Raw genomic sequence first — 23,917 nt, 5'->3', positions numbered from 1 at the left:
TTCAAAGAAATATTCTTATTAAATTATCTTTTTATGTCTAGTGAAGAATTAAAAAATGGTATTTATTGAATAAATCAGATATTTGAAATGTATTACAGGACTGGAATTTAAATAGGTTGCTGGATTTTCAGTACTCTTGAGTTGTAATAATGAAATATTTATGCAATGCATGCACACCTTCTCAAGCACATGCATATAATCTATTTTGTTGCAGATCTTTTTTAAACTTTTCAAATATTAAAAAAAATGCTATGAAATACTTGCACAGAATTCATTTGCTAGAGTAGAACTGCAAATAGTCTGAATGAGAAGTAACTACAAGAAGGTTACTCTGAGGGGTTAATTTCAACAGCTAAATTCTATCTTTGCATTGTGATACTTGAGAACTGGTCAAGCAGAAAGCTAACTCAGTAAAAATAATATTTGTTCTCAAGCAGGCTGGTTCCCTGACCTGGTTGCTTCCACACGTGCGCAAGGATAAGAAGTAACAGAGGACCTGGCAGGAAGAATATGCAGAGAGGGATAGAGACTGGTACACTTCCATCAATAGCAGAAGCTTTGGTTAGTTAAAACTGTCTGAAAATCCACACCATCTTTTATGTAACACTCATATCACCCACATCATCACTAAGACATACTAAAATAGAAGCTTCACTCCCTGAAATGTCACACTTAACTAAATCTTCAGACACAGAGATGTAAGAATCAAGTCACTGCCAGTTTCCCAAAATTAAAATTCACTATCATTAGAGAGAAAGGGACAGTTGGATGAAAAGGTTCCCTAACAGTAGCACACTTTCCAGGGCATGTTATGTGAGAACTATGAACATGTGGGCAAGATGAAGCAATTTTTTTACACTATTAGAGATCGCTTTCTGGATGTGTTCTATGATACTGCAAGTCATTCAAGTTTATGTATGAATTATACTCAAAGTTGTAACCATCTATGAATACTCCCAGATGAAGCAGGCATTAAATTGCAGGCTAACCCAGTTGGCAAATGTCATGACTTAGCTTAAAAAGCCAGGCAAACGAATGCATCTCCTCCTGTCCTCAAGTCACATTTATTTTCTAATGCTCCATTGCCTTACAGCAACTACCTTAGAGGTCTCCACTGCACACTTGAGAACCTCTTGTTAAAACAAGATGAACAAATTAATTAGGGTAGAGATTGTGAGGGAATAAAGATTGTGAGTATAGGAGCCTATAGCGAAAACTGGAGTTACACAAATTAAACATCTTAGCACATGTTCTAGGGTTACTCAGTGTTTCTCTACATTAAAACTCATTGGGTAACATTTTTCTTCTTAAGTCTATGCTTCAAAAAAAAAAAATCAAATCAATAAAATATGACAGTATTTTTTAACTCAGGTTAAATAAAAAGGTTTAGAGTCTGGAAAAGAAAAAAAAAAAAAAAACTTTTTCCAGATTAACAGCACTACTACTGCACCAGTCTTGACATTTTAGTCAAAATTCCCAAACAATTCCTAAAGACATCTTTTAAATCTTTCTAAAATGACACGCCTTAAAATAGGAGAAGTATTTAAGCATGTGGAATTTTACTGCAAGATGGGAGATGAAGAAAGAACTAAACTAAAGTCTTCTACAGCACTGGTTTTCCAACCTCAAAACTTCAGCATGAAATATAGAGATTGCCAAGAAAGAGAGAACCCTTCTCTTCACAGATATAGAGATTAGCACAAGAAGTAGTGAGGCTGGAAGCTAACACTGAGTGCTGCAGCAGTTACATTTTACTTCTTAGGGCTTTAGCTCTTTATTCCCATTTCCTTTTACTGAAATCCCTGTCCTCTTATGGAGGCATACATCATTGTCAGCTTCTTATTCCCTGCCCACCCTTTTCAGTATAGTCTGACTATCGAACAGCAACTTCAACTGACAGATCCTGAGTCCTAATCCTAAGAGCCTGAATGAAGGATTGAGAGGATGACAAAAAACTCAAGAACTCACACAGCTTTCTCCCTTGCCTTCTTGCAGATTCTCTTATGTAAGAACACAGGGTATTTCAGAAACCTGTTCCAGTTGGTTTGTTCTGTTCCTAGAGAACTTATTTGGGCAGAAAATCTTACATCAGTGATCATTAAAAGAAGAATGGTTTACCATTACAATACACCTGAATTTATCATTCAGAGGAAAAATGTCACAAACTGAGATCTTCTTATTTGATACTTTCATCAGAGTAATGCCTGTAGTTTTCCAGCTGGAACCAAAACTAGCCCCACTCATCCAGATTCCTATTGCTCTTCAATATAACTGAAGTATATTTATAATGCATTTCTCTGTCGCGTTACTTTTAACTATTACATGAAATTATTCCTGAAGTTCCAAATTAAATGAATTTTCAGTGCAATTCTTTCCCTTTCAACTCTATGTCTTACACAGTTAAAGCTTATGTATCATTTCTATTTCGAAGTGCACTATTTGTCACATTAGGAAAACTGCAGAAGTTTGCAGCTAGCTTCAAATCCTCATACTATCTGCACTGTTTGTTTACTTCTACATTATAAAGACAGATGTTTTTTCAGTATAACTATCAGAAATATAAACATTTGGCATGCAGTTCTTCCATTCATTTTATCACCTATGGAGTCACTTCAGTGTCAGCAATAGGAGTACAAAAGGGTTACGATGAACAGCAAATGTGCTAACAGTGATGAAAAGAGCACAGAAAAACAAAAGGAGTGCATTTTGTGAATACTTTCACAGTTCCATATGATTAGCAGTATTAGCTATTTATTGGTTTTGACACCTTTTTGAAGTTATTTCAATAACGCATCGTAATTAGATTATCTTCCATGTTAGTAAGTTTTATATTTCTAGACTTCTCCTCAACCTATGGAGGATAGAATAGTTCAGAGCATTGACAAGTGAGAGTGCTTCCTCCTTTGATTTCAGAAAAAGCCTCAGGTGTCTAACTTCCAAAAATGGACGACCTAAAATACTTTAAATAAGAAAATTAAATGGAGATTAAAATGAAAAAAGAGAAACCCAGATTAGAGGCATTAAGGCCCAGCTAGGTTCAGAGAGTCTTGAGCATCCTGAGATAACAGCTGCCTTCTCAGGCACCTTACTCTAAAGATGAATTTGACCAGGAAATGCTGAATCACAGCACAAAACACCCAGTTTTAAGCCTAATTTGCAGAGAGCTGGGAATGCTGTGTGGATTCAAGGCCTGGCAGCCAGCACCTTGGTGTGTCTTACACCCTGTCTGTGACTACTACCAGCAACTGGGTCTGTGTCTCAGGAGCAGCACGCATGATGGTCCAGAGACCACTAAATACCAGTGTTATCAGGTAGCTTAATATCCAACTACTTCAAGTATCACCTATCTTCCTAACCAGGAACAGCAAAAACGAGCAAGTCACACCATGGAAAACTTGCAGTAAAGCCCAGGAGTTAAACTGATCTTAATGAATGTTTTGAAACCATATTAATACTGGAGTGAATGTACTATCAGAATGATACATGGGTATCATTTTATACTTGAATGTCGAGGCAAGGGGAATAAAGAAAAGATACTGCTGGCATCAGCCTCCAAAAGAATCCCCTTCTTCAGTCACAGGTGCTCTGCATAGAAAACTTTAGTAGTCTCTTATCATCCCATATCTTGTATCCATCCTACCCTATCAACTCAAATTCAGAGTCAGAAATCTAATGACAATTATACTTTTTAAGCTACAAGAATTCAAATCACACACAGTGATAACTGTGTTGGTAGCACACCTAAATATAGAGCAATGTCCTTTTAAGTAAGCACGACAGTGCTGTGATCAGTAACAAACAGACCTTCCAAAAACGTGTTGCAAAATCTCTGAAAAGCTGGATCAGCTGCAGCACAGCACTTGTGTTCTATGTGTGGTGTCTGTAAGGAAAGCTTACAGAATATTCAATTAATAGTATCATTAAGATATTCTGTCATTTACACCTGTGTAAATCCAGAATTATTCATTTTCCCAAACACTAAAACAGCAAATATATATAACAGTGCTGCTAGCCTCTACAGCCTTATCAGATATTTAAAGTTCTCCTTTAAACCCTTTTGCCAAATCCAGAGTATTTTTTTTTCACTTGATGTTTTAGGATTTAACTGTTTCACATAAATTATAGGTGTTTTTTTTGTTTTTTTTTTCTCTGTAACTGAAGGAATAAGAATGTGAGGGTCTCAAAGCAAATATAGCACAGGAGCCATCAAGACCTGTCTAAATGCTGTAGATAGTTACCTATTAAAATTTGTTAAAAGTTGTTTAAAACACAGATGTTCAAAAACAGTTATACACCAACTGCACTGTGAATGCTTGAAAAACTAGTTCTTGGCTACCAAGACTAAGAAATTGAGAAACTGAGCAGAAGAAATTACAAAAAATGGAAGAAATAAGAAATACACCAGATAAAGATTGGAAATTGAGTCAACAGTAAGAGAAAGTAGATTTAAATTTAATAAATTAATTCTGTCCATACACAAGTAAAAATCTTAAGTGGCTTATGGAAGTTTCTGTGTAATAAATAATATTTGAAAACAAAAATAAAACCAGAGGAGTCAAACATATCTGAGCTGATTGATTTGAAGGGAAATTTTTCTGAATGTACAGGAGCAGTTTCTCTAAAAAATATACTTATTTTCTGTGTCAACGGGTGAATACTGCTACCTGGAAAAGGAAGCATTTCTTTCAAAGAGGAAGCAGAGTTGTAAACTCTGCTTGCAACACTAGTTTCTTTTATAGCTACTTAATATTTCTTTCTTACTATTCTAAACTGTCTATTAGACCACTGAACATTTTTTTTTCATTTTCAGTTAAAGTAAGCTTTAATCCTGCTGTTTTCAAAGAGTTTTCACAGATTTTGGTGCCAGAAATTAGGTATAACCTTAAGTCTTTAGAGATCTTATTCATTAGCTTTACTAGATTACCTGCCGTGCCTTACCACATTTTGATGCAGCAAACAGCTACATCACTGAATGTAGTACAGAGCTAACAGAACGTGCTAATATAATTTGTTCTCAGCACTTAAACATTTATTACACATTGGATCATCCCACAATATAGAATCACTTAGAAAATGTATGAAAAATTAGTTTTGGATTTAATTAATTCATTCTCACTGCCTCTTTTCTAACATGGAAAGGAGTACATCTCTGTCAGAACATGAGGTAATCCCAAAATATTTTTTTATAAAACTGGACAGAGAATTTGCTTCTCTTGAGTTGTGGTCATACATGTATTTTTTTAAAGTGTGAACAAACAATATTTCAACAGTTCTTTCCATCTAATATTCATCTTGTGGAAATTTCAATTTTAATTTCCGCAAATGTTTAAAAAATAAAGATAATAATAGAAACAGCTAGACACAAGTGGATAAGGGAAGCACTGCAATTTGATTTTTTCCAATAATTTAACCATACACCAGATTTACATTAGCCATAGCCAGACAAGTATATGAAATGGTAAATCTGGTCAAATCATAAATATGAAAAAAGTAAAAACGTAGTCATCTTTGACCATGTCCTCGCAACACACATTTCCCTTCTCTCCTGAAAACACTATCAAGCTCATATCAAGCTAAGTTATAAAAATGTGAACTCACTGGGAGTTCAACAGCCACATTGCATCTCATTCTCTTGTCCTGAATTGACAGAGCCAACATGATATTAAATGATAATAAATGAAATATTATAATTATTATGCAAATTTCAAATTCTGATCAGAATCACAGAATGCCTGAGGTTAGAAAAGACCTCTGGAGGCCATCTGGTCCTTTTTCAGCAGAACCACCCAGGGCATATTTTCAATACTTTTTCTTTGCTGCTTTAGTAACATCAATTGCTGGTAGTTTGGTAATTGAGGATGGAAAGCTTTGTTTCCCTTATTTTTCTTCTCCATTTTAAATTCTTTGTTTACCTCACTACAGTGAGGTAGTCTCAAAACGGGAAATATCTTTATTATAAAGTTGTCTCCATATTTAACTGTAAAAAGATGATGATACAAGGTAGATATGTAATTGCCCACTACCCATTCTAAAGTGAATTTCTGATACTTTTGCACTGCTGAGCACCTTCTGGCATTCACTATTTTAATTTGTGTCTACAGGATATCCAAAGAAGGGACACAGGAGGGCAGGGACAAAAAGCCTGGTGCAGCACCACTGTGACAAATGCCAGGAGTATACTGATGCCTGAACACTTGAAAATCTGTCAGCGCTTGCTGTTTTCTTTACATTACCACTTCACAAACTGGAAGACTGTTTCTCTTAAAATGCATTTAGTTCTTACTGATATGAAAAATTTCTTGTAAATGTCTCTCTTAAGGCCTAAATTATTAAAAGCTGTAATTTCCTTGAAACTGCTGCTGAGTATATGCCAAATATATTTTTAATATATTTGGTTGTTAAATGCATCCTCGTCTTTTGCAGCTAACTTTTACATTTACAGTGCCATCCCGTGGTTACTCATTGCCAACACACAACTACAGAGTAGGCCTTGGTGGCAGTGGAAGAACAGAATTGCAGGAATGCTACTCACTTAATAGCTGGTTATGTCTTTGCTCTCCACTTACACTACACAAACAGTATGCTACATCTCTAACAAGGAAACTTCTGCAGGTGTTTCCCCACTCTTAGGCTTTTCGAGGCAGCAGGACTCAGGCACAGCACAGCTCCAGCCCCTCACATCTTTACTTGTGAGGAACACCACAGGTTTCTGAGATATTCTGCAGACTGCTTAGAAGCCTATAGGACTTTAAATTTATGTCTGTGGGATATCATTTCAGCATTATCAGGAAAATCGTGTATGTACATAAATATGAAAACAGCTGCATGAGACTGAATCTAGTTATTCCCAGCTCTCTGAATATGACAACAGCCTGGAGAAGAATAAAAGAACAGGGTCAGCATAGAAGGATACTTCTCTTGTCCCCTATTTCAGTCCTCAGAGATTTGCAGGCATAGGACTTTGCAAAATCATGGTGGCATGTCTCTGTTTAACTTTTGTTGAAGGACCTTTCTTCCCTGATTAATTTTTTAAAGTGTTCTGCTTCTTGCAGATTCATTTTAGGTAATACCAAAGTAAGGTCATGATGGGTATAAAAATGATGTTAAAAAACCCTTATTGAAGACACTTTCGTCAGGCTAAATAACACAGTGATCTTGAGGGTGAAATAGTATTTTAAATAGACATGTTTATATCTTCATTTTTCAATCCAAAGTATCATTTCAATACTGCTAACTTTACCTTGGTATATTGCTCACGCTCATGTTCTTGACTAGAACCAGACCCTGATGTCTGATTATAACGGTGCACTTTCATTTTCATCTGCCTTGTTCGCTCCTCCACTACTAAGCTTGCTGCAAAAACACATAATGAAAATCAATTAAAAGAGTGAAAAAAACTTTTGGAAAAGAAACAAACAAACAAATCAATTTAGCAACAATTCTAACTTATTTCCATCTAAACAAAACAAAGAAATGTACAAACATGTAGAACAAGCAGGGTGTAGAAACATCACAAAGGAACACTAACATCAAAAAATCAACCACTTCCATTGCCAGAAGTCTTTACCTGAAAATAGGCAGACATCTCAACTTCCTATACATAATCAAGCTGGTGCAACAGATATGAAGAGAGTGAAAGAATTTAGGTGGTAGGCTGGATTATAACATTATAATGTCTGGATGGAGAGGACATAAACCTATGATCATCTACCCGTATGTATGCTTAACTGTAGAAAATACTACAGTAGCTTTCTAATGACTAATACATTAAACAAGTATTAACATTTATTTGTAAAGCAATTAACTCCTACTACTATCTTAATACCTAAATGCTTACCGTAGTTAAACATTATTTTTAAGAAAAATAACTTCTCAATTGAACCTGTTATAGTAAAAGATACAATAAATTCTTCTTTTTTTTTTTTAACAAGAAGTCCTTTAAAAACTCTACTCTCTGATGTTCACTTCTACTTTAAAGAAGTTGTATGTTCTTGTATTTTTTATTTCCCTATGATATATCTATAAAAAAGGAAATCTAATATTAAAACTTGAAGAGGCTGTGGTACTTTAAAGAATACCTGATTCGATCTGAACAAGTAATGACAATGTTGACTGTGCTTGCCACAGGAATGCCCTTGCACTAAAGGAAAAATTGGTCTGAAAACACATGGGCTAAAGCTTTCCTTAGGAAATTAATCATGCACGAGTGCTAGGTTAACAGAGGGAAATGCATATTCTGCCATTCTTAACAGCTGGTAGGACTACAAACGCAAAGTAATATCAATAAAACCAGAACTTTGAAAACTAGCATTTTGAGACAGTTCTAGAACTAGGCCCAAATATTCATCAGTTATTCTAAATTACAGGAGCATCACTATATTCATCACTGTTCATAGGTTAAAACATCTGAGAAGAATGACTTCTTTTAGTTGCAATTTTTTGTGTAACCGTAAGTCCAAGACATGCTTACTTGGGAAAACCCCTTGAAAATCTTTTTCTGCTTTTGGGTCAACCATGGGCTTGTATGATTCTCTCCAAAGATTAGTTTTTAAGAGCCAGGATTTTTGTAAACAGCCCCTCCCACTTTAGTGACAGGAAACAGACATCAATTTAAAAACTGCATGGAATCGATTTTCAAACACAAACCACAGAGAACTTCAATTTAAGGGAAAATAGGCATACTACCATGATGTGTACAGATTTATATTACAAATTAAAAGGTACCAAAGTTACCATAAGTGGGTTTTATGCTGCTATTTAACAATTCAAATGTTAATTGCAGTTTAGCAATTTAAATTCTTTACACATCTACTTCTTTGCGCTTTGTAAGCACAAACAGAAAAAGAAAGCAGTACCCTCAAAGTTGAATATCTTAAGCTGTGTTAAAGCACAAGCAACAATTGTGCTCACATGTACCATCCATAATGAGCTCAAGGAAATTATCTGTGCACTGGTTTGATATGAAAAATATTTAAAGGTTTCACCATCAAAAATGTTGATTTCATGTCCTCTTTCCACACTTCTTGTTTAAAAATAGGAAAATTAAATACAGCAAATTATGGTAAATTCTGCTACAGCTAGAAGTTTAAGGCAATAGATAAAATCATAATCTTTGACTTCTCACACTGCAGAGTGACCAATCTAGGAAATTCTGCACGTGCAGAATGTCACACTGGGCCCAGTGATTATTCCAGAGGACTATGTTGGTAATTTGTACCTTAATTGCAATGAGTCCAGTTCCACCATCAGATATGCAGGCACAGCTCCAATTACTTCAATGGAAGTTGCATGGAGGCATCTGAAGGCAAAATTGAGCACTTTAGGTGAAATTTTTAAAGATGGCCTCTTATTTTATGGACAGATATGAAAGGATTAAGATATGTCAATTAGTGACTGAAGTCAAAAACTCAGATATCTCAATCCTATCATATATGCATGAAATAGACAGAGGATGTAAAAATCAGAGGGAAGCTTGAGACCCCTTTAAAAATTTAGCCCTATATGTTTATTGTGCACAGCTTACATTTACTCTACAAATAAGTATTTCACCATGTAACTGGTAGCTACTTCACCCTGTTAGCTTATGATACCTGAGAAAGAATATTCTATTATGCAATGCCACACTATTCCAGTGAATACGCACAAAAAGTACTGTAGTCAAAGCTGGGTAAACAGTCAATCTTAAATCCTTAATTTTGGATTTTGCTTGTATTTAAACCCTTAACCTTAATCACAAAGTTATGTCTTGCATTAAGTGCTATCATTGTACAAAATAACATGAGAACAACTAGTGAGGACTGTGAAAGTCAATGTAAAGACAGGAAAAAATATTTTTTCTGCATATAGCAAAATGTTCCATTAGCTATTAGCTAAAAACAATTGCTTATCAATCTACCTCTGAGAAAGCAACTGCAATCTAGAAAACACAACTGTATTCTTTTCAGCTCACCATGCATATTTAAGTGTATGTTATATCTGTTTTAATTGTGTGATTGAAAATTTTGTCTGCCTGAAAACAAAGTGGTATATTCTTTACATTTCAATCAGGAAAAAGAAAATAAATAAATAAATATAAAATGAACACAGGAGCAAAAGCACATGAGCAAAAGCTGTAACAACCATAAGTAACACCACCATACAATCACAATACTTTCTTGGAACACAGCTGGTTATCACAGGTAACGAAAATTTGACATAAACAATTCTTCAAGGATTTAACCTATCTCTCTGAGAAAAAATATGGATTTACTTTGTTCTTTACAGAGTGCTTTTCCCAGAGCTCTTGAGGAGAACTACACGGTAATCTACATATTGAAGCACAGAAATCCCCATATCTCTACATTTTACAGTGGCCATAGAATTCGAAGTATGGAGATTTACCACAAGCAGCTCAATTAATGGTACACTACCACCACCATCAGTTGTGCCAGAAGTCACGCTTGGAAGAGCTATCACTCTTAATGCTTTCAGAGATGCTTGTCAGCTCTAAGATCGAACAGCATAAGAAAGTAGAGAGCTCACAGAGTGAGCTTAAATAAGATGTGCACATTTAGAGAAAAAGCTTTCATTATAACGAGTTTTCTTATGTAAGCTAGGTGGAGATTGTAGAATTATAATGTATATAAGAAATAAAGTTATGCAGAAAAGACAGACATACAAATGGATTCAAAGTACTATTCAAATTCATTAATGTGCTTAAAAACCATTTTGATTCCTGTAATCTCAAGAGTACTGAGTCTGTCTAGGATGGAATTAATTTCTTCACAGCATATCTTTGCTTTGTTTCAGATACATAGCACCAAAATGTTTCAGCTTATTGCTGAGCAGTGGTTAGACAATATCAGAGGCCTCTGTTTCTCATTCAGTGATAAAACTGTCTTTCAAAGGTAGCCAGTATTTGAAGTCTGGGCATCAGTCTGCTGGTGAAAGATGGTGAGTAATTGCTTTTGTAACACTTGGTGGTCTAATTTTTTTTTCCTTTCACTTACTAACTGTCCTTGACTCTGCTCACAACAGCCCACACATTTTTAAACACTTCTGCTCTTACAATTCTTAAGTACCTAGCCATGGAGAGAGCAGGAAGTGAGGAGATTATGGGTGCATAATTGCTGGCTGAGGTCAACCCACCTTAGTGACCTATCAGGAATTAACTGTCCCATGTAATTCGGAATGGTTTTCCATCAAACAAGCAGAAGTTCCCTAGTTATTATTTGGTTTATTACTGAACTCACTGCTAAGTCCCACCTACCTTCCACTGTGAATGGAATTCAAAGCAGAAAATATGGTCTCCTAAGATTAAGACCATCTCCCAATCCAGAGGCCTGTGACAGCTTTCTGGGTCTTTTCCTCAGATGTCGTTTAAGATATCCCTTTGAATACTAGGTAATTCATGACATGTCTTGCAGGTATGTCCCATGTTAGAAGTACAGATAAGCATCTGGATTTTTAATCTTTGTAGAGGTGATAAAGGTATGAGAAAAAAATTTAACATAAGTTCATAATGGAAGAGTTGTTTTTTACGTATAAACTCATGAATTTGCATGTATTTCTTCTGATAAAAGTAGATATGCTCAACATTAAAGACAGTTCTTGGTATATGTTTCCATCACAGGGAAAGAGATTTTCTTTTTTTTTTTTTTTTTTACTGAAAGTATATAAAATACATGCTCTATTTTGATTGTCTTAAATGTGCAAATCCAAAACATGTTACTTAAAGGAGGTAGGGAACGAACTAATGAAACTAGCTAGAGCTCTTTAACTTTTGGTCTCCAGCCTACCCAGAAAGGAAAATTAGAATAGAACGATAAGTGTGGTTTTGTTGTTTCATTTGTCTTTGAAAGAAGAGAGCCAGTTCATTATTTTTTCAAGACAGTATCTGTATACTAAGGATTTATATACAGTCATACTCCTTATAACATGTCATCACTATGGTATGCTTTACAGAATTGCATCTGATAGCATTAACTAGTTAACAGCCCTCATCTCTAAAACCAGTGATCTTGTATGTTTACATACCTAGCTCTTCCACATTACAAAAAATATGAGAGAGAGCCTCAATTCTGCAAACTTTGGAAAGCTTTGAAGTTTGACAATTGATGACATTTAAAAAGAAGCAAGTCACACAATTGAGAAAATGGATTACAATTATTTTAACACTGAAACTACCTCTTGCATAGCAATGTGACTGTCCTGGATTCTTGATCATCAAATTCATAGAAAAATCATTTTCTACCCAATACTGAACTGCTGCCCATGCAGCTTCAAAAACATGCAGCTCCAGCAAAATGTCACTATCTTGGAAGTAGAGGGTTGCTGCTATCTAGCAAGTAATAGAGTAAGAGAGAAGGGAAACGCAATGTATATGAATATAAGCCTCTGTACATACCAAAACAAGAAATTCTTAAATGCCATAATGTGATAACGAGCTTTAGGACATAAAAATAGATAGAACAGAAACTGGAAGATAATCAATGTAATGTTAGTGGATTCAGATATTTTAGGAAGACTGTAATTCTAGCAGACTGTCATTCCAAGTGTACTCTTCTTGGAAAAGATTCAGGGAGAAGGCATGAAGTCCACAACACAATTTTGCAGAAAAGATTTTAGAAATGACTAAAAAGAGAAGTAGATTTGTTACTTGACCGTGATCTATAATTAATTACACAGGGAAAGAATTCTAAGAGTAGAAGACCCTTCAATTGAGTGGACATAGATTCAATAAAATCTAGGATGAAATAGGTAAGGCCAGGCAAGTAATACAACATATGTTTAAAAGAACCAGGTAATTAAGCAAAAGAAAAAACTTCCAACATTTGCAGCGTTTACGCAAAAATTCCTTCCTAAAAGGGCATTCCCCCTCAAATTAAAATATGGGCCAGAACACTAATGCCAGAACAAGTAAAATTACCATGTCTGTGATTAAAGCTGATAATAATATTGGTCTCTTCAGGGCTAGAAACAACCTATGGATGTTTTTGCAATGGTTATATCATATCAGGTAATGATGACATACTCAACAAACACAGAATTTGTTTGAGGCACTACACATACCTCTGCTCAAGATGGTGAAGACACAGAGAAGATGTAGGTATACAGTAAAATGTCCAAGTCTTACACTGATCAAGTAAGGTCAATAACAAGAACAAATCAGCACCAGCAGTTAAGAAGGCTGTAACTTTCACCAGCAGATAGCATGCTTTCTTCATAATGCAAACTTTAAGCAAAAAGATCTAGAAGTCTAAAATGACAGATTTGCTTATAGAAAGGAAGTTACTGAAAAGTAAGTTGAAATGAAAACTTTTCCAATAAAAACAATCTTGAAGTAGCTTTCTATGAGCTCTGTTAACTCCCATCATGCCCCTAAATGTTTATGAATTAAAAATAAAATTGATTTAACTTGTTCTATCAAGAAACGGAGGCTCAGGGCATCTATAGGCACCATAACAAATATTGGATTGCTGACAGCAGTTAGAGGAATCTATTGACAGAATTGCTAGTATACAGATCTGCCAATTACTAACAGAAATCACTGCTCTGCTCTCATGCAGCTTTATCCCCATTTGTGCCCAGTCAAGGAAACAGCATGTTCTGGCAAGGGAATGGGGAACTGTACTTACTGGAGAAGCCAACACAGACCAACCTATTCCTCACTGACAGTCTTCATATAGAGATATACAAGCCAATCTACACTGAAATGCAAGCAGTTTCATATCTCTGCTGCTTAGATGGTTTGTGGATGGGAAGTGAGAAAAAACAAGACAAAACAGTATCTTGTTGGAGAAAGTGAAAGGTGGAAGCTGGAGATGAAACTATGCAGAGGCAATATCCAGAATAAGGTCAGAGTATGAATAAAGCAGCAGTGAGATTTGGATGGGAGAATTCCCCAGAGCAACAGGAAGGGAGCACTCACGGAAGAGCTGGCTGGGCAGCACAGAGCAGAGAGCTGACACCAGTGGTGGACAAGGATGAAACACTTCAAAATAATACAGATTCTCTAAGTGATTTTTTCTCTGCATTCAGGCTGAATTTTGCAATATGCATGTTAAGAAGAACCCCTGTGGAAATTTCAGTACGAAAAAGTATCAAAAAATCCACTAGAAGCTAAAATGAGAAACTTAAAAAACAAGAGTTTTGAAATCATGAGCAGATGAATGTTTTGAAATAGAAGGTTAGTAACACTGAAAACTCAATTTTTGAATCTTCTGTTTAGATACAGCATTTGTTACCACTTCTCTTCACCTATGATCAGCTACATGTAGACAGTGAAGAAACAGTTTTTGTCCCTCTACCTGACTAGAAGGTGCTGCACCTTCCTCAAGTTGCATGCAAGGACTCTGTAGTATATTATTTTGTTCATAGTTGTGTCTCTTCCTATATAACATCCTGGAACTCTCGATTCACATCTTGCATTCATCTGTTCTCCTCTACTTTTATTTCTTATAATGCACTGGGGAAAGTCAGACACGATAGTGGTCTACTAAAGTAAATCAGATGAACATCAGGTTATGCACAGTCCCCAGAACTGCTGCCACTCCTCTTCCCCAGCAACTCTTTTGCCCAGCTATTTTTTCTGATCTGCATTCAGCTCCTTTGAGCCATAGGAACCCCCATGGTTAGAGTACCCCACCACCTTCTACACATTCCCAAAATTGGGCCAAATCTGGTGGAAACAAGTTCTTTCACAAACCTGTTAAAGCATGTTCTAGTCACTCTGCATAAAGCCAGTTGTATCAAACAACAAAACATCCATTGCAGTCCAAATCACAGAGCAAGGCTTGTGAACTTGAAGAGTCACAAACAATAAACTGTCACAATTAATTGTATTGTTCTGTTTGAGAGAAATATAAATAGTGAAGAAATCAAAAGTGACAGACATAACTTATGAAATCAACCATTTTTAGTTCTTTCTTAACACATCTCATTGTACATATTTACACTGCAAAATAATCCCCCAATTGCTAATACCTAACCTAAACAGTATTTCTTTTCAGTTTATTTGTTTTTTTTTTGTCTGTTAGTTTTTTTACATGTTTGTGGTAACATCCTCCTCTGTATTGACACTGAGTACATAGCTAGTGGGGTAGCTGGTGTATTTCACTGAAGCAAGTATGAACACATCAGTGGGACCCATTGTTTCACAAAATAAGTTGTAGTAGATACAGTCCACCAAAGCCTGTATTCAAACCAGAATTGCCCAGTATCTGAAGGACTCAAATTCAGAAAAATTTAAATTGCTTTATTAATGTTCATGCAGTATAGCATTTTGTTAAACATTAATTCTGACTTTGAGGTAACTCCCACTTTCAGAAAAAAAAATACGATTTCTGAGCAACACGCCTTGGCATGGGTTTGACAGGATACATTTGTCGCTTCATGGCAAAGCCTTGAAGACCTTTTGTTTCTGCTCACCAATTTGCTGATATCAGCACAAGCCAGGGGGAACTCACAGGAGGTCAAAGCCACACCTGTGAGGTCTGTCTTCCTGCCCGAAGAAACCTGCCCTACAACACACTCAGCATTCTGAGTGTCAGGGGCTTGCCATGCAAACAGAACTGAGCTCAGGCTGAACTGTCTTCAAAATCTGTCTGCATACAAAGGATAGTTTCTGGCTATTAGCACCTTCAACTGTTCCTAAGCCCAGGTCTAGGTAACATCCTTCATAGATGTCAAGAGTTGTGGCTGCATTATGATCGTAATGGAACCAGCAGTTATGCAGAGCTCAGGAAGTTATTAGCTAAAACTATCTATGCATGAACTTTAAATCAATCAATCAGCTTCTTCACCATTTTAAATACCATTACTACTCCTGATAAGTTTATTATTTCTATAAGAAAATTAGAAATCACAAGATAAACCACTTTCAGATTCTAAAGAGAAATAAAAGATTGCACACAGATATTTGAGAAACATCTTTTTCACCTGTTAAATGCTACTGAGTAAATACTGTATACTGACATGGAATATATGAATAGAAAAGCCAGTATTAACAGTTGCCAAACGTTTGTAAAAAAAAAAATCACATATTTACCTTTTGTGGAAGAGTAATAATTCTCTTGTTCTTCAATGAATTAAATGCACGGAATGATGGAAACAGAAAAAGAAATCAGCAAATTTAAGGTTAGATAAAGAAACGTGTTACAGGTGACAATGGCATGTACAGTAGGCAGTACTCTGGTATATGTGGAAAATTAAAATGATAAACCATGACAAATAATAAAGCCTGTGACGTTTTCTTCAAAATCAACAGGAACAATGAAGTTACTGAGACCCAGGTTGTGGATTCTTTAAATATTCTGCTGAAGCAGTATTCTCATATCCAAATTTACAAACAACATAAAATCTTGAAATTGCTTTAAGTACCATTCTGACTTCTGAACAACATAGCCCTGTTTTAGTTTCTGATATGTTTTCTGAAATACTGAGTGTTACACATTTATTTTCTGTTGACTGAAATCTGTAATACTCAATATTCACTGGACTATGGCATATTAGTCTTTAAGGAAAACAAGACTTGAATGAATTTGCAATAGTCAGCAATGCTGAGAGAAAATACCACGTGAGTAAAGAGTCCACAAGCTGCCTCAAAATATGCAGTGCCACCTAAGAATTTCAAAATAAAACCAGAAATATGAGGACAAAACAAACAATGCTAGAAGACTAAAATCTAAAATTGAAATTACTTCTTCTTCTTCCAGTCAATGATGGATCTAAGACAGAGACTTATCTGCAAGCATTTGGTCTTTTACCGTCAATCAAGCCAGACTCTCACTGCAATGACATTTCATTGATCAAATACATACACATGAAACTGTCTTCTCCAGTTTTGTTTGTTTGTTTGTGTCTTTTAGGATCTTAAATAAAGATACTTGCAACACTAACCCAATGTTATTCCTCAACATGCTAGTTTTCCATATGAAATTACTATTTCTGTTTGCTAAATGGAACACTGGACATTGAAACATTTCATTCCTGGATGTCGTGATTACCACTGAAGATTTTTATATATACTTATATGTATATTATAGACATGAACTTCACGAAAGCAATTCCCAATTCATTACCAACAGAGATTTCAGTGTGACTTTCCTTCATGAAACAGCTGCACACACGCACACATACACTTCAACCTGTGTATACAAAGGTTATGCAGCTTTTTCTGACATGAGCCATGATGCAGCAATAACTAATGCTGGTGACAGTTTCATTTTTCTAATGATCACTGCATAAGGGTTTCTGCTGTAAATATGTGCCATTGGAAGCATATAAACACGCTAGTTCAGTTATGTTTATGGGTACTCTTTTTAAGTAAATAGGCTGCTATTATTGCAATCCTTATTTCCTTTACATGACTTTCAAAAGATGAAACCACACTGTTGAAGCTAGGAATACGAAACCAATCTGTGAGGAGTCAAACAAAATCAGACACATGGAGAATGACCTCCTCTCTTTAGCTCATTTTTATACTACAAACCATCATCACACGTTTATCTTACTGGTTCATAGATTTCAATAGCACACAACATGTTTTTTCTTCATTTGTTAGATTTCCTAATATTATCTATCATTGCTAAAAAGAAGTCATAAGAAAAGTCATACAGAGCTTCAGTCTTTATTAGTATTAAACTGTTATGCAAAAGTGTATAGATCCACCCCATTCGAGTGAAAATCACTATGATGTTTGATACTTGTTGTGAGATAAAATGGTCTCAAGAAAGATCAAAGAAATATACTTTATAAAAAAGTAGCATTTAAAAGCTGTGCAACTACACAACAGATTTGTTGTATGAACAGCCAGAAAAGTCAGTGCAGAATTCCCACCCCTTAATATTTGTAAGTGGTTTGTACAGTTCTATTCAAACACAATGCAAATAAACATTGAAGCAAATCTCTTGCAGTTTGGCAAAAGATAATATATTGGAAGTGCAGAATTGGCCGTATCATGGCTTAGAATTTTATTGCTTTAGTCACTGAGTTAAAATATCTTCATATTATTGGACCATTATATAAAATTGTCAGTTAAAGCAAAGAAATGAATGACGCTTCACTTGCAGCACAAGTTAAGGCAAAGAGTACTAAATTATGACTTTTAGAAAACACAACCAGATATGCCTACATAAACTAACTTTCATATTCAAGCATCTCAAGACCTTTCGTCCCATTAACAACCCAGTGTGGGAATTACTGCTGATAGGGTTGCAAAGAAACACATATTGCCATATTCTCCTTGAATATCATAGTGATTAAAATAAAAACCATGTTGCCTAACCAATACAGGAGCCTACAATCTTAACTGGAACTGCTTTAAAAAAATCCATATTTACTGGGATGGTTAAATATATAAGGTAGAACTCTTTCATGTGAAAATACTTCGCATGTTTTCCAGGTTTTTTTTTTTTTCAAACTATGCAAAGTAGTAAAATCTCATTAAATTCCAAAAATCTCCATAAAATCTCCCTTGGAACTATCACCAAGGAGCTTGGTTTTATTGCTGATTTGGTTTGGCTTTGGGTGTGTAGTTATGCCATTTGGAGGTTATTAGATTATCCTTAGACTGAACTTTTTCTTCTTTATTTTTCTACATTTTTTCTCTGTTCTTGACAGATAGTATGTACATCATATCTTTAACAGAATAGGGAACATTACTTTGGTCTTCCTATAAGACCTTCTTCTCTTCTGAAGTAGATGTACTGGCAAGAACCTACTGAAGCAAGTCACAAGTCGACTGTTAATAATTCTAAAACCAAAACAGTAACTAAGACAACAGTGCTTGATAGAAACAAAGAAATAGACATTATTTTTTAGCTCTAAACTTCGTGATGAAAAAATGGAATGTCTAGGATTCAGTTAGACCTAGGAGAAGCCTTATTAGCATGCATGTTACCATCTTCGACAGAATAGCAACAGATAAAATATCACACTTTCTTCAGAAGAAAACCACATCTACTCGAGAGTTAACTCTTATTTTCCATAATGAGAGTTTCATAGAGTAATAAAACAACTCTACTTGATTCCTCTATACCTCCTGAATAGGTAAATAAAAAAAAAAAAACAAACCAAAAAACCAAAAAAAAAAAAAAAAACCCCAAAAACAAGTTTTGATATAAAATCATTCCATCTTTCTATAACAATTACGATGACTGGACAAACAGACATAGATTGATAAGATTCAGCTCTTCTGACATAACAAAATTTGTGTAGCGTAAGAAAGTGCTTTACTACATAAATGATACTTTACAGTACATCATATTGTATTTGCTTGAAATGAAGTATATCAACACTGACCACAATAAAGAGCTTTATTTTTAAATGAAGAAAGTGCAAAGAACCTTGAAACATTACTTCTTGTAGCATTTACAGATCGCGCTGGATTTCGACATTTTCTGTACCCGTGGTGACTGTGAATTTAAATCACTAAGTCATATTTCAGTTCAAAGTACAGTTAATGAAAATCTTTCATAGGCAAGTATATTTAGATTCAATTGTAGTTAGAATCAAATCACTTCTAGTCACTCCATTAAACTTTGATATTCATGTGGCAGGAATCAAAAAGGTGAAACTGATAACAAAATTTGATACTGAAAATCAGAGCAAATATTATGTTTTTATAGCCTCAGTGAAGCTACATCCCTACAGAAGGTTAAAGTTAATACATATGAATATACTTATATCAGATTATACTGTCAAAAACATTTAAAAATATTTCATAAAATCTGTTAAATTTAGCACTTCCCTGTAAATACATTCTCAGTCTGAACAATGTGTTAAACATGGGTAATATAAGAAAATCCTCCTTTCAAATGGACAAGGTAATCAGAGAAAATCAAGATACTATGCAAAGAAGTAAATCTGTTCAGCCTTCAATTCCACGCAGCAATACAGCCATACTGACATAGGCGGTATGACATATAACAACAAATAACCTATTTGTTTATTTTCTACATACGACGCAAGCATATGAACAAGGTTAAATAAGAGTTCAGTGAAACAGCATTATGTTACAAGCATTAATGGCATTGACAGCTTTCAAAACCAACAGCAGCTGTTAAGTTCACTCTTACTTTGCTCTTCTGCATACAACCCCATACTACCCATCTCGTAATTTTCCCAACAAGTTCTACATTCATTTCCAAAGTTTTTAACAAAACATTAACTAGCACTTTTTCCCATCATGCTAGTTACCAAGAACAGCTGAAAGATAACAGATGAATATCCAATGGAAAAACAATACAAACAACAGCTGAATTGTCATAATATCTTGTTTTAAGTTCTGTAATTGCAGATGAAGAATGAAGGAACTTTGAAATGCACCTCTTGTTACAATTCTCTAAAAATCTCTCACTAGTTGCAAACTAGTGGAAACTAGATTATAATTAAGACAGCCCTAAGTTCACTATGAAACACCATAAGAAGTCTCAAATGTAAACTTTTAAATGAAAAAAATAAACTATTTGTATTAGTATTTTAATCATTCAGAACAATCACATCTATAAAACAAGAATACATTTTAATGTATGTTGATTGAAGGTGTACTATGCCATCACAGTTCAGGCTAATAAAATTAATGCAAGTTGACTTTATACGTTAATGTGAGTGATTATGCAAACTATAAAACAACCCACAGTAATCTAACATGATAAAAAGATCATAGGACTATTACCTATTCAAGAAAATGATATGCCATCTTCAGTAAGGCACAATAAGGTTCAATAAGGCACAACACAACGATCAGAAGCATTTCTTTCATTTTCACACAGAAGAAAACCTTGAGTTGTTGCTTGTTGTTAATGAGAAAAATGGGTTTTTAAACATAGAAGAAAACCTGAATGCACACGAATTACTCACTGTGAAATCATAACTAATTTTACAGCCATTTGATTTTACTGTAATAGTTCAAGCTCTGTGTGTAATACATTGCTAGAAAAGATAGCACCAATATTTACACCTATTTAATAGTAGTTTGTAAAAACCATCTTTCACATCCACTAAGTCCTCATTGTTATTTTCAAAAAAGAGCAGCACTCTTTGCCCGATCACTTTAATCTTAATCACGTAAGAGTTCATGAACTGTGCCTCCATATTTCTTGCACTAATTGTTTTACTTCTGAAATGTTTCAGTGGTTTACATCACTGAACCTGTCCCACGCCAGAATGCTTTTGCCATATTCTGATTTTTTTTTATGATTAGTCTATGTACGCCATACAATTAATATAAACCACAAAATAAGAAGTGAACAACACTATCAAAATGCCACAATGTTTGCTTCCAATTTCTTTGGCTGAATACACACTTGGATGTGTCCATGAACACTACAATGACTCTTATAGAAATTTTCAAGTAGATAAATATAAAAGGCCACAAGAAAATTAAGGCAATTAAACCACGTGTAGCGATCCACCACACAAAATCTACTAGGCTTTCCAGACTACAAATATGCTTTCATTCTCTCCTATTTGACAGAGCGATAGCTTTTAACATGTAGCTGTGAAAGCAGAATTTAAGTAAAGTGAAGAAAAGTAAGAAGTCAAAGAGTTAGAGCTATCATAAGCTCATTATTTGATACCTTGCTCTATACTGCCACTTCTTACTGGAACTTGCGGTAGCTGTCTTCCCCTGCGACTGCTGAAGGATGTGTCTGCAGGAGGAGACTGGGTGGGACTTCCTTGTTGATGTATTCTGCAGATGAAATGAAGATAAAATAAAATAACCCAAAGGAAGAGAATTCATATATTCTTAATTTTAAACACAAATTAAATTGCAAATAGAGAAGATGAGTTGGAAAAAATTTGCATTTGATGTATGCCATATGCATGTACTCAGGATTGGACAACTAACAAACTTCTATGGCTTCAGCTTTAACTTCTCTAACTGCCTTCCATCTAAGAAGAATAATTTTATATCTTTTGGGTTTACAGTGTTTTGAGGAAGTACTACTTCAAAAAAACTGAACAAAAAGCAATTCTCTAAAAATCTTTTATGATTACAATTCACTGTTTAAGAATATTACTGTTCTCCTATACTGGTACAAAGACAGCACAATATGTCACTTTTATACTTCATATACTTTTGTACTCCCTTTGTGATGATGTACTATTGCTCAAGGCCATGGAACTAGACAGCAAGCATCTAATGCCATGGGATAACGGGTTACTTTTCTCTGAACTTAAACAAGGAAAAATACCTTTAAACTTGGGGGGGGTGCACATGCTCATGGTACAAACTAGAAAGTGAACAGAACAACGCATAAGATTTTCGATATCCTTACCTAAGCAAATATTTTACTCCCCTTGACTGGCTGAATTCTAGCTACCACTATTTCAGAGCACTTTGACTACTTCACTTATTATACACATATATATCACCTTTAACACAGGGCATTTTTGGAATGCTGGTAAGTTTGCATTAATAATAGGTATGGCCACTGATAATAACTAGAGAAAAAGCTTAAGGAAGTAAAGCAAAGATGAGAAAATTGCTGAGAGGGACAGTGTTATGGTTTTATGATTTTTGTTGTATTACTGATATTACACATCATTTGTTAATTAAGGATCCTTGCCAGCTAAAGTAATATCACACTAATTACTGCAGATAAGCAATGTTTACCTACTGTGCTAAGGGTGCAAGCAGATAAATTGCAGTTTTAAGTAACACACTTGTACAAGTTCAAAATATTTTTAGTTTTCATACTACGTAGATCAACTGACATTCTTTAATCCTGTGAGATTTAGCAGCCAGAAAAGAGTGATTTCCTGCTCAGCATTCAAGCAAAATACTTCAATAGTTTTCAGATGGATACAAAACAAAACACAACAATGGAAGGACAAAACACAGCCAATTTTTTACTCTTACACTCCATAACTATTTAATATCAACAGAAGAAGCACCATCTAAATGGTGAAGGTAGGCAGCATAAAGGATATGGGGGAAGTGTAAAAACCATGAAGAGAGGATAATCTATAGTGCCAGGATGAGTGAATGCGCCATGTATGCTTGGGAAAGTACAATACCACACTGACACCTGGGAGGCAGAACACAAAAGCTGTACTGGACATGTAATAGCAACCTTGTCAGAAGTGGAGAAGGCGGCGCCGAGCCTCCGGGCGCAAGGTGATGTACAGAGCATAAGGGTCTGACACTAGAGTGCTCACTCGATCTGGAGCGAGCGTGATGCTTTCCCCTAATGACTGGCTGTTCAGTCGTTCGTGGGGCTGGAAGTCCCCTTCTAGAATGACATGGTAGCAGACCCCTAAAATATCAGGGCCAAAAAGAAACTGTTCAGTTGTTAGCTCCAGGTACACCTTCCCATGCCCCCCTCCACCAAAGAATGCCACAAATGTTGGTGTACAGCCAGGATGGGCATTTCAGACCTAAATTATTAATTTAGATTACAAATCAATTTCCAAAAGAATAAACTATAGAACACTCGCTGCTGCAGATACACATCACCCTACCTGTGGAACTGTTGAGCACTGAATACAGCAGACCAGTGGCCAAGAGCCTAGCTGAATCTCAAACAGCAAACACAAGCAAATAACGTGCATAAGATAAAAAGTGCTAGCACAGAGCAGGCTATGAATACCTAGTTTTAACACAATGCATTTCTGATTTCAAAGCATACCTTCTGTCTTTATCAAAAATATTAACTGGATTCCAATTAGTGTCCTAAAGAAGCACAACTGGTAATTGCACACATACGTCATTCCCTTATGCATCTGAAGCAAGGAATCTATTTGAGTAACTTTCTGCAGCAGAAATCAACACAAAAATACAGTTCTGAAGGAACTCTGATGAAAACATCATTAAAACATGCAGCAAAATGATTAATTGTGTTAGTATAATTAGCAGCATAATTATTAGTCGTTTAATAATTAGATACTTTGCAAGTATTAGATTACCTACAACATCTCAGATTTGGGGAGT

At 35.2% G+C, this 23,917-nt stretch overlaps 1 protein-coding gene across 7 annotated transcripts in view; it reads right to left on the bottom strand.

Moving 5' to 3' along the window:
* RIMS1 (regulating synaptic membrane exocytosis 1) overlaps nucleotides 1-23,917 on the bottom strand; it is a 287,610-nt gene that overhangs the window by 61,004 nt on the left and 202,689 nt on the right. For 3 of the 7 annotated variants that reach the window (XM_065730887.1, XM_065730880.1, XM_065730881.1), the window contains 2 exons: nucleotides 21,561-21,673; nucleotides 7,241-7,353 (listed from right to left, as the gene is read on the bottom strand). In XM_065730887.1, coding sequence (XP_065586959.1) covers nucleotides 7,241-7,353; nucleotides 21,561-21,673 — 226 coding nt within the window. Of the gene's footprint in view, nucleotides 1-7,240; nucleotides 7,354-9,217; nucleotides 9,296-16,027; nucleotides 16,058-21,560; nucleotides 21,674-23,060; nucleotides 23,244-23,917 lie in introns of those variants that run through there. The other 4 variants (XM_065730882.1, XM_065730884.1, XM_065730886.1 and 1 more) reach the window with 3 other exon arrangements.

This window comes from Cyrtonyx montezumae, unplaced genomic scaffold (genome assembly GCF_038088225.1).
Source record: "Cyrtonyx montezumae isolate F1298 unplaced genomic scaffold, pur_monq_1.0 scaffold_13, whole genome shotgun sequence".
NCBI classification, from domain to species: domain Eukaryota; kingdom Metazoa; phylum Chordata; class Aves; order Galliformes; family Odontophoridae; genus Cyrtonyx; species Cyrtonyx montezumae.
The sequence above is the reverse complement of the archived record's forward strand: the minus strand, read 5'-3'. Positions and strand labels throughout refer to the sequence as shown.